This window comes from Aspergillus sydowii (assembly GCF_001890705.1).
Source record: "Aspergillus sydowii CBS 593.65 unplaced genomic scaffold ASPSYscaffold_3, whole genome shotgun sequence".
In the NCBI taxonomy this organism is placed as follows: domain Eukaryota; kingdom Fungi; phylum Ascomycota; class Eurotiomycetes; order Eurotiales; family Aspergillaceae; genus Aspergillus; species Aspergillus sydowii.
The window spans coordinates 834,034-845,277 of record NW_024467861.1 but is presented as its reverse complement, the minus strand read 5'-3'; the positions used below and the strand labels follow the sequence as shown (position 1 = coordinate 845,277).

At 49.6% G+C, this 11,244-nt stretch overlaps 4 protein-coding genes across 4 annotated transcripts; 2 read left to right on the top strand and 2 right to left on the bottom strand.

The window, feature by feature from the left end:
• Positions 1-299: 299 nt before the first annotated feature.
• On the top strand, positions 300-3,986 carry ASPSYDRAFT_29156 (putative copper resistance-associated P-type ATPase; the record flags this gene model as incomplete). Its single annotated transcript, XM_040844601.1, has 1 exon — positions 300-3,986. The coding sequence occupies one exon, from the start codon at positions 300-302 to the stop codon at positions 3,984-3,986; it is 3,687 nt and encodes a 1,228-aa protein (XP_040704433.1).
• Positions 3,987-4,178: 192 nt separating this feature from the next.
• ASPSYDRAFT_87206 (crossover junction endonuclease MUS81) lies at positions 4,179-6,079 on the bottom strand (the record flags this gene model as incomplete). Its single annotated transcript, XM_040851800.1, has 3 exons — positions 4,179-5,704; positions 5,756-5,925; positions 5,985-6,079. 3 exons carry the CDS (start codon positions 6,077-6,079, stop codon positions 4,179-4,181), a joined length of 1,791 nt encoding a protein of 596 aa, XP_040704432.1.
• A 385-nt stretch (positions 6,080-6,464) lies between these two features.
• On the bottom strand, positions 6,465-7,415 carry ASPSYDRAFT_87205 (SDR family oxidoreductase; the record flags this gene model as incomplete). The annotated part of the gene is made up of 1 exon (XM_040851799.1): positions 6,465-7,415. One exon carries the CDS (start codon positions 7,413-7,415, stop codon positions 6,465-6,467), a length of 951 nt encoding a protein of 316 aa, XP_040704431.1.
• A 797-nt stretch (positions 7,416-8,212) lies between these two features.
• ASPSYDRAFT_87204 (putative C6 transcription factor) lies at positions 8,213-10,424 on the top strand (the record flags this gene model as incomplete). The annotated part of the gene is made up of 4 exons (XM_040851798.1): positions 8,213-8,324; positions 8,427-8,559; positions 8,635-9,710; positions 9,784-10,424. The coding sequence occupies 4 exons, from the start codon at positions 8,213-8,215 to the stop codon at positions 10,422-10,424; spliced, it is 1,962 nt and encodes a 653-aa protein (XP_040704430.1).
• Between the last annotated feature and the right edge of the window lie 820 nt (positions 10,425-11,244).

The window sequence follows — 11,244 nt, the reverse complement described above, 5'->3', positions numbered from 1 at the left end:
CATTCCAGTTCATTCATGCATTATCCATTGAGTAATAGTAAAATTGGCAGTAATATCGCGTGGTATTTAAAAGGTGTTTCCTCCCCAGTTCCAGATCGCTGTTCCCTGTGTTTTTCCTTCAATATCCCTTGCTCCTTGCTACCGACTGGACTGGAAGCGCTCGGAACGGATGGAAAGAGATTGCGAATAACACACGCTCTCCTCCATTACCTCACAATCCCCTTGCCGCCACTCCCCCATATCTCAGCTCTTCAGTGTTTCCGACCTGAGCACATCTTCAACGCAAATCGCCACCCACCATGGCGCAAACTATTGAGAGGTCAGGAAACCGCAGTGCATTCTTCGTTAGTAATGTGCACTGCTCCTCCTGCGTCGCCTATATCAACCAGGTCTTGTCGGGTATCACTGGCATACTAGATATCGACGTCTCTATTTTCACCCACGAGGTGTTTGTCGTCCATACACCGGAAACAAGCCCCTCTTCCATAGCACGGATCTTAGCTCATGCCGCATTTGAAGTACACCATGTTACGACTAGAGATCCAACAGGTGCCGTTCTCTCCGACCTTGATATAGAATCAGGGTTGTCTCGCAACTCGGTCCTTAACATTGCCACCCCCTCTCTCACAAGCTGGAAAGACGAGGGGAAGCACCTCGCCAACTGCGATGTCTGCAAGAAAGAAGAACTGGAACAGTCCCTTGCGCGACAGGATGAGAAATCTCACCATCTCCTAAGGCCTCAAGATTTAGAAATTGGGGGTGAATCGATACTGAGTCCAGAAACTTCAGCAGAGCAGGTAGGGAAGTTCGACGCCCGCATAAGCATTGGGGGGATGAGCTGCGCCTCATGCTCTAATTCCATCACAGACGAAATCCGCCAACTTGACTTCGTCGATGATATAAACGTCAATCTTCTTTCTAACAGTGCAACTGTCGTCTACCAGGGGTCCCGGTCGAAGGTTAATGAGATAATCGAGCACATTGAAGATATCGGATTTGAAGCCTCGCTGGACGATGTCAATAAGATTGACATCGAGGCGCCGCAGAAGCAGAATCCAAGCTACACTGCAGAAATTTCAATTGGTGGTATGACGTGTGGCTCTTGCTCCGGGGCCATCGCCCAAGGCTTAAATGAGTTACCATTCGTGGTTGATGCTGTAGTGAACCTGATGTCTCATAGTGCTCAAGTCGAACTGGATGATAAGGATCATGCGCCTTTGATCATCGAAAAAATCGAGGACTTGGGATACGATGCCTCACTTGTCAGCATACTTCCAAAGACCGCTGAGCATGAGACTGTGGTGGAAAGAAGAACGGTATCTTTCCGTATCGAGGGCATGTTCTGCCATCACTGCCCTGACAAAGTCTACAATTCGATGAAGGAGATGCCCGGTGTTGAATTCGATGACGCTCTATCCGTTACAAATCCGATTCTCAAGATAACGTACACCCCCCAGTCTCCCTCCCTCACAGTGAGGTCTATACGCCAGAAGATTGAAAGTGCCCACAATGCATTCAAAGTCACAGTTTATCGCCCTCCGAGTGTCGAGGATAGATCCAGAGAAATGCAGCGCCGTGAAAGAAGTCGTTTACTATCTCGCTTTCTATTTGTTTTGGCAGTGGCTATTCCTGAGTTCATAATCGGCATCGTCTTCATGAGCCTTGTTTCAGCTGAAAACCATGTCCGACGATATTTAGAGCAGCCAATGTGGTCGGGGAGCGTATCCCGCATGGAATGGGCCCTCTTCATAATGACCACACCGGTCATGTTCTACGGAGCAGATGTCTTCCACGTGCGTGCAGCCAAGGAGATAATCTCCTTGTGGCGCCCTGGAAGCCGCGTGCCCTTCGTTCGAAGATTCTATCGGTTCGGCAGCATGAATCTCTTAATCTCTGCGGGAACATTGGTAGCCTATGTTTCCTCTTTGGCTATCCTCATCATGGATGCCGTGACTGAAAATAAGCCTGATATGCATAGCTCGAACTATTTCGATACCGTCGTCTTTTTGACCTTGTTCATTCTTGCCGGTCGATATATGGAGGCATATAGCAAGGGCAAGGCCGGTGATGCAGTTGCATCCCTTGGAAAATTGCGGCCTTCCGAGGCTTTGCTCGTGATGAACACCTCTAACCAATCTGACCCGGATCAGATCCAGAGAGTTAATATCGACTTGCTGGAGGTCGGCGACGTGGTCCGAGTTCCGCATGGTGCCTCGCCCCCAGCGGATGGTAGAGTTACAGGAACTGGATCATATAAATTTGATGAAAGTTCACTGACGGGAGAATCAAGGCCAGTGAACAAATCCGCTGGAGATCAAGTTTATACTGGGTCTGTGAACGTCGGACAACCGGCTGAGTTCGAGATCACCGCCATTGGCGGGTCATCAATGCTCGATCAAATAATTGCCGTGGTGCGCGAAGGTCAGAGTAAACGTGCGCCGCTTGAACGTGTAGCAGATATGCTCGTTGCGCACTTCGTACCTGTCATTACGCTCATTGCTGTTCTAACATTCGTGATTTGGGTTTCTCTTGGCGTCTCTGGAGCGTTGCCGGCGGACTATCTTGACGTGAACCGTGGTGGCTGGCCTTTTTGGAGTCTTGAATTTGCCATTGCTGTATTTGTTGTAGCATGTCCTTGTGGACTCGCACTTGCAGCTCCAACTGCGCTCTTTGTTGGGGGAGGGCTGGCTGCACGATATGGTATCCTGGTCAAAGGTGGAGGTGAAGCCTTCCAAGAGGCCAGCCGCCTTAACGCAATTGTCTTCGACAAAACTGGGACTCTGACGGAAGGAGGGAGTCTCCAGGTGTCTGATCATGAAGTGTTAATCACCGACCCAAGTCAGCTGCATGTTGCCTGGGCTGTTGCACGAAAGCTCGAAGAAAGCAGCAACCACCCCATTGCCCGTGCCATAGCCGATTTCTGTGAAACGCAGCCCACAGTATCGATTGCCAGTGCCGAGATAGAGGAAAAGTTGGGGCAGGGAATGCAAGGCAGATTTACCGTATCGATTTCAGATTCGAGTGATAAGACGGAGACAACCCGCCGATTTGAAGCCTCCATCGGCAACCAGCGTCTATACCAGAGCCTTTCTCTCCCCGACCAGGACCACTACTACCTCTCTAACGTCCTTTCCAAGTACCAGGCAACTGGAAGGTCAACCGCCATTCTATCCCTGCGAGAGATAAACGCCACCGAAAAGGACACCCGATCTCCAGCGGAAACCTACTTCTTCCCCGCCATCGTCTTCGCAATCTCCGATACAATTCGACCGGATGCAGAAAATGTTGTTTCGAAGTTAAAACAACGCAAGGTAAACGTGTTCATGTGCACGGGCGATAACGAGACCACCGCCCATGCCGTTGCCGACATGATAGGGATTCCTCGAACGAACGTGCTTGCCAATACTCTACCAGCTGGTAAAGCTGATTTCATCCGTCAAATACAAACGGGACAACATCCTGACCCAGGGGAGAGCCTCACAAGCTCCTACCAGGATATTGACATGACAACCCAATCGCGACCAATTGTCGCGTTCGTGGGCGACGGAGTTAACGACTCCCCTGCCCTCACCGCGGCCGATGTGAGCATTGCCATGGCGTCGGGGTCCGATGTAGCCATTAACTCAGCAAGTTTCATCCTCCTCAACTCGGAGCTCGACACGATTCTCCAACTCGCACTGCTCAGCCGTCGTGTTATCAATCGCATTAAAATGAACTTTGGATGGGCGGTTATCTACAACCTCTGCCTTGTGCCTGTTGCAGCAGGAGTCTTCTATCCCATCGTTAGTGGACACAAGATGAAAATGGTCGGAAACGAGATGGCTATGGTTGACTCGCACTGGCGACTGAGCCCTGTCTGGGCGGCGCTCGCGATGGCTCTGAGTAGTATTTCAGTGGTTTGCAGCAGTTTGGTCTTGGCGATTGAGAAGAAATCCTTTGTTAATATTTGGGAATGGTTCAGGGCTAAATTGAGATGTGGGAATTGACTGCTAACCAGCCAAACTGGACTAGCATCTTTGTCAATTTCTGTTGGATTCCTTTTTTAATATGATACATCGATTTATGGCTATGACGCCTGTTGTTTATTTTATACCCAAATACTTGATTATTTACGAATTTATATTAGGATTGATGATTATTTATTCCGAAGATGTACCGACATTAGGGCTATCAAGTTATCACACCTCACCCCAAACCTCTGCAATTTTCTTACTCAGGATCTTCGCTATCTTCTTTCTTCCCACCATCATATGTGTCATGCGATCGGAAACCATTGTCTCTCTATCTTTCGGATCAAGCGCCTCAAAGGCCCGAACAAAAGCTTGAGGAGTCGGCCATTGGCGCTGAATCTCTAGTGCCTTGTCACCGCTGACACCCTTGGTACACATGAGCATCTTGAGGAATATGTCGCGGAGTGTAAGTGCTTCGGATTTTGATGCAATGGCGCAGAATGTGGGAAACGTTAAGCCATATGTTACATTGGGGTTTTGGGCACGGAGGTCGGCGACAGCCTCAGTGTAGGAGTTTGATAGGGAGAAATGACGGGTTGGAAGGAGGGAGAGCGTGTGAGACGGTGTTGCTGAGGACCGGTGTTGGGGTTGAGATGGCGAGGACGATGGTGATGGAGTGTTAGCGTTGTACATATTGCGGAGAAGAAATGTCATGCGTGCGAGGTAGCGGATAGTGTCGTCGAGGTTCTTTGTTCGTTTGACAAAGTAGCCATTCACAACTTGTGTTTGAGCAACAGCCGAGGCTACCATATCGTTGTATTTCGTTGCCATTGCACCATTACCCTCATGAATGACATTGTACTCCTCAATGAGATAGATGACATTTTTGATACCAGACCGGCGGAGGCGGAATTTTTGTTCATGAAATCTGCCATCTTTGATAGAGGCAATTAGATCGTCTAGGCGTTTACGCTCGACTATCCAATCAAGCATTATCTCATTGCCTTCTTCGCCGTGTTTCGAGAGGAATGTAGGGTCGTGAAACTTTGCTACCCACATTGTGTCTCCGACTTCGAGAGCGCGGACTTCGGGGGTAATGCCTTTCTTGATCAGCTCATTGGAGATGTAGTCCCTGTCTTTGGATGTCCGGACCTCCCGAGTGTCAAGTATTAATTCGACATTAAAACTGTCTGGCGGGATGGCAATCGGTGTGGCTGTTGAGCCATCTGTGATATCTTCATCAAAGATATTCCGCGTCGTGCTTTCTAGCTGTCGGCCAGCCAAAATCTCGAAGTCTTTGCGGTTTGCAAGATTGTCTCTTTGGGCGTCACTATTGTAATTGGCAGTTGGATTCACATCAAATTGTAGTGTGTTTTGGTCTGGTTTCTTAGCCGTCTTCTTTATGGCTTTGGCAACCTCCCATCCCTCCTCAGTTAGAGAATACTTCTTCAACGGATGCCCTTGAGTGTAAACAAGCTCCTTCTGGATTAAAGTTTTCATGGAGTTCCAAGCCGTAAAATGTTTAGTCGGATCAGAAGGCACAGTGAAAGAGTTATCACAATGCGGCTGAGCTTCTTCAATCAACTGTGCCTTGGTCATGCTCTGATTCGAATTCTCATCGAGACTACCGAGGGCAAGGAGCAAGGCATAAGGGCCAGATCGTAGAGCAGGCGCATAGGCCTTCGGCTTCCGGGTCTTCTTCGCTGGTTGGGTTTCGGTGATGCCATCAGAAGATTTTCTTTTGCTCGTTGCCACTATATACGTTGTTATTTTAGATTATAGAGCAAAGACTTGACAAGTCTCACCAGTACGTGGGTCCTCAGGCATGGGTAGGCCGTTTTCGTTACAGTAAGCCCTTAGTTTATCTGTCAGACGATCACACAGCTTAGGACCAAGACCATTGAGCTGTTGAGCTTCGGAGGGATGCTGGAAGACCAAAGGGCACGCCTTCAGCGACTCGTACGCCTTTTTGTACCTCGATGGATGTTAGCTGGTTTGTTTTGTATTAGGATTTGCTTCATAAGGTAAACGCACACTGTGATTCCCTTACTATTACGCTCCCGGGCTTGGTCCAAAATTTCTTTAATCCATCCTAGAAGCAGGGGATTTGCACAGTTGTCGTCGTTCATGATTTCGCTAGATTCCGCAAAACAAGGTTGAGACTATCAGGAACCCAAAACATCTCCCACGATAGCATTGATGACATTAGAATCTGAGTGTCGGAATCTCTGCTCTCGGCTTCCCCTGTGCACCGGTAAATTGGGATTGGATGCTTCATGGGAGTCGCGACCGACGCGTGTTCCCCGGAATTGATGATCACGAGGTCACGTGGCTTGAAATACTGTTATCATAGCCTTAAATGTCAGGCATAAATGGCTTTCACCTAGTATACAATTCTTCTTTTGTTCTCTAACAACAATTCCATTATGCTATGCTATGTACAAATGTGGGAGCCACTTGATTGACTGAAAGAAGCAGCCTCTGAGTTCCAACATACTCATTGAGACAGATGCATCATTGAGTGACAGAAAGATGGTAATCCCTGACTGCTTCCTCGAACGAGGTGTCACGCTTCATTCCCAAAGAGATTGCCTGTGAATTATCAAAACGTGTTGGCCATGAGTCTAGGATTGGTCTGAGTGTTGGGTCCTCCTTTTCTTTTAGCAGAGCCAGCTTTTCCTTTCCTCCCACCTTGGCCAATGCGTCCATCATCTCTTGCACAGTGACACAGATCCCTGGCACATTGATCTGGCGTATATGGAGTGGCACAGAATTGGCTGGTAGTGAAAGGGTGAGTACGAGGTTATGAACGAGAGTCTTGGGCGAACAGAGCCACGACTTGAAAGACCGATCTTCAACAGGAATGGCGCACTCCTCGCCGTTGAGCGGCTCGCGGATCATCCCGGAGAGAAATGAGGAAGCGGCAGCGGTGGGACGACCAGGTCGAACCGAGATCGTGGGAAATCGGAGAGTGAAGCCTGTGATGAAGCCGCGGCGTGTGTATTCATTGATAAGTGTTTCGCAAATGATCTTTTCCGCACCGTACGATGATTGAGGCGTGGGGATCACAGTATCATCCACTACTTCAGGAAGTGGCAAACCGTACACGGCCTGGCTGGAAGAATATATCACCTTGACACCAGGGCAAGTTGCACGAAGCCCTTCGAGTAGGTTGCGAGTGGCATCGACATTGACAGTCATGCCCAGATCGAAGTTGGCTTCGGACCCAGATGACATGATGCCGTGAAACGCGTAGACAGCGTCCAAAGATTTTTCCACCACTGCATCAGCTCCCTTGAGAAGGTCCGCCGTTACCGTGCGTGCATTTTGGGGATATTTGACCCCGGCCGGGACTGGTGGCTCATTGATATCGGTCAGGATGATTGTATATGAAGGGTTGTTGAGAAGCTCTTTTGCAAGCAATTGGCCGATGAAGCCAGCAGCGCCTGTAATGAGAATGTGCATCTTGAATGTATATGCCCAGGCAACAACACACAACTTTCTTGTAATGTTGATCTCAAATTTGTGGGAGGTCTGGCCTTGATAAAATGCTCTCAAGTACCAACCCACAGTTCGCCATCAGTATAGTGGGGATCGGATTTGCCTCCAGGCCCTCCACATTCGCATCAAGTCCGATGTTTTCTGCGACCGGACTTGTGCCGGATTTGCTCCAGTTAATTATTATTGGTGAAGCAAAAATGATATGCAGCATGGGATTTTCGGCGAAAAGATCGCGTTTGATGGGAGACTTGAATTTGGAGTGCGAGGAGAACAGTCTTTATGGCGAGTCATCACTGGCAAAGGAACCCGCGTAGCTGCCTTGCTTCGTTCTCCAATGCGGTAGGTATCCCATTGTGTTTAATTCAGCAACGACTGTTCAGATGTCTTTTCCTGTTCGGCGAAGCTGCTGCGACGATAACATGCAATTGTCAACACAGGCGCAGAAGAATGAACTAAAGTGGTCAAGAGCGTCGTGCCGCCAACCTTAGCGGGGTTACTTCTCCCCCAGTTTCTCGTCGCTCCCACATTCTTGGCCCAATTTTCCTGATTCCCTCCACTCGCTCTCTCTACTGACGTCCATGGACGCTTCTTGCTTCTTATCCACCACCGAGGGCCCTGCTTGATATCTGATCCGGATTATAAGCGAGTCGCGGGGGATTACCGATCCTCCTGTCTGTCGCCGATCTTGTTTGTCGCAAAGCGCGAGCTCGTGCTCGCTGCATGGTACCGGAGAATCCCCGACTTCCCCAATCTCCGCAGCCATGAAGCGCTCTTCCCTCGACGCTGGCCTCGAAGCCCGCCCCCAAGACCGTCGTCACTCAGTTGTGCCTGATAGCCGGCCAACCCCGCCGAAAATATCCAAAGCCCGCGCCTGTGAGTATTTTCCATTCGGCAAAATAGAGCTTACCGGTTCTGAGAGGGGGAGAGGGTATATATTGTCTCGTCGGACAGCTTCTAAATGATTAAACGATACAGGCGCAGAGTGCAAACGCCACAAGATACGATGCGAATTCAGAACGGGCGAAGCAAGCTGCACGAAATGTCTTCGCAGCGGAATCAAGTGTGTTGTCAATGACTTCTCGCAGAAGTTCGTTGATGACGATGGAGTGTAAGTAACCTTGAGATTCTTGGAGGCTCGGTAGTCAGTTAGTTGGTGATTTGTTGCTGATGTTCGACACCACAGGTGGAAATCTCAAGCATCAGCCACGATTCAACAACTTCAGGAAGCTGTGTCGCATCTTCTTCGCCAAGGAGGGCTTCCAGAGCTCTCAACCTACGGAGTTAGTGACAGCCCCAGTGGCCCGTCCCCAGCTGCGCCTGCATATTATGTCGCAAATCGCCCCTTGATAAACGATTCACCATCGGATGTGAAACCCGATGGACCGGGGCTTGTGGTGACACGAGAGCCCTCACAGGAGCCGGATTTACAGGACCGAGAATTGGTGCCAGCCCCCATGCGGAGTCTTTATGAGGTGACGAAGCTACGCGACCTGCGCCACAATCATATTGAGCAACCCAAGTTGACACTTCTGGAGGAAGACTTCATTTCTCGGAGCATTATATCCTTACAGGAGGCTGAGGAGCTCTTCGCATATTTCAGCCGGACAATGAACCAACTACTATGGGGTGGAATAATTCTCGTACACCGCGATCTCACCTCAGTGCGACGGGCATCAACGTTGCTGGCGGCAGCGGTTCTTACTGTGGCGGCGCTGCATATCCCCAACCGCACCGAGACATTGAACCGATGTTATAGCGAGTATGTGGCGCTGGTATCGAGCATGTCACTGACACGCGCTCATACTTTGGATGATGTTCGAGCGTTATGTGTGGGGGCATTTTGGTTGTCTGAGTTGAGTTGGAAGTTATCTGGCCATGCCGTGCGTATAGCTACAGAGCTAGGCCTCCACCAAAGCTACCAGAAGATGATGCGCGGACACACTGATCAATACGAGAGAGCCCAATTATGGTATTTACTTTATGTCTGTGATCACCATTTTAGTATAGCTTACGGTCGACCACCTGTCATTCATGAGGATTTGGCGATCAAGAACTACGAAAATTTCCTCCAGTCACCAATGGTTGTTCCCGGCGATATCCGACTGTTGGCACAAGTGGCTTTATTCATGATTTTGACGGAGGCATATCGAACCTTTGGAAGCGATACGGAACAAGCCTTGACGGAGGAGGACTTTGGCCAGTTACGTGTCTACAATGTCGCTATAGACCAGTGGCGACTTCTATGGCAACCGCGATCTGGTAAGCTGGAATCTAACCTGCTCTCCTCCTTTTTTTGTCTTTTCTTTATAAGTATCTAACCGCTCTTTTATAGCCGATAGTCCCTATGTTCGAACCTATCCTTCGAAAGGAGTAGTTCTGCACTATCACTTTGCCAAGTTCCAACTCAATTCACTCTCCTTGCGTGCCCTATCTCCAACCAATACACCAGTTTTCTCCATGGACCGCAAGGAATCAGCCAATATTGCGATTTCGTCTGCCATGGCCTGCCTAAACATGGTCCTGGAGGAACAAGACATCCGGGATGCAATTGTTGGAGTCCCTATTTTCACACATACTATGGTTACCTTTTCTGCTGTCTTCCTTCTGAAGGTGGCAGTTAACTGGAACTCGGCATACTTGAGCCTGGATAGTGGTCAAGTGCGGAGTCTGGTGGAGCGGGTAATTGATCTATTGAACTGTGTCTCCGCAGGCGAGAGACACTTGACAAGACATATCGCTCGCGGTTTGAGCAAGATGCTGGAGCGGTTTGACTCCTGGGATATGGCTAATGGAGGGGCCGCAGGGCCAGTGGGCGAACGGCCAGGGAGCGGCGTTCCTGGCGGTGCGAATGCAATGGCTCAAGGATTCCCGCCGCCCGATCTGATATACGACATGGTAGGAACGTACGGATTTGGGCTGGATGAGAATTTACTTGATCCTAGCATGGCCAACTTTGAATATCTGGCGCAGTGACATGAAGAATGACTGGTGATTTTCTAGATAGTAGTATCATGATAAGGAATATATATATTCTTACAATAGTTAGTTACTTATGCTAACGAAAGATGCTACCAGAATAGCTAGGGCTTGCTAGTAAAATACGGACGTGATTTCCGGCAAGCTATGTCGCATTATTGACATCACGATTTTTGGATACACCTTGCTGCTCAGTCAGTGCCACGCGTCTGATGCTCTCGGTGCACGGCCCACTTCTCAGCATTATACGTATCGTATTGTAACTTAATATCACCAACTTCTGCTGTCTGACCATCTGAATGGTCAAAGCAGGGCGGTTTAATTGGCTGCAACCTTTCGCGTTCCCGCAGATAGCCGTAACAGCCTTACCATACACCTTCGTCCTCGAAACATTGTCAAGTTGACAGATCACTTCGATTCTCTTTATTCCACAAGTCCTCAGCAGAACCACATCGCTCAGCAACTCGGCCATTTCTCACGGTGAAAACGCAATAGGCCCAGACCTGTTAGTTCGAGAGCATGATACATCCTCATCCGACGGAGGACGAAGGTCTGTCAGAACCTTGAAACTGAGGTTGTCCGAACTCCGCCACAGAAACGCAGGAATACCTCAAGGTCGTCCACGCAACCCCTCCCCCTTTCCAGGGCCATGGTCGCCTCGGGCTGAGCAGGCAGGACTGCAAACTGCAGCTGAAGAGGGGCCGTCGTCTTTGGCGTGCGACAGGCAGTGCGGATAAAGTCCCCCGGGCGAGACGCAGCGCCCTCGGTTGTGCATGCGTTCCCAATTCCAAGCTCCCCCAGAGCTTTCCCACCTCCG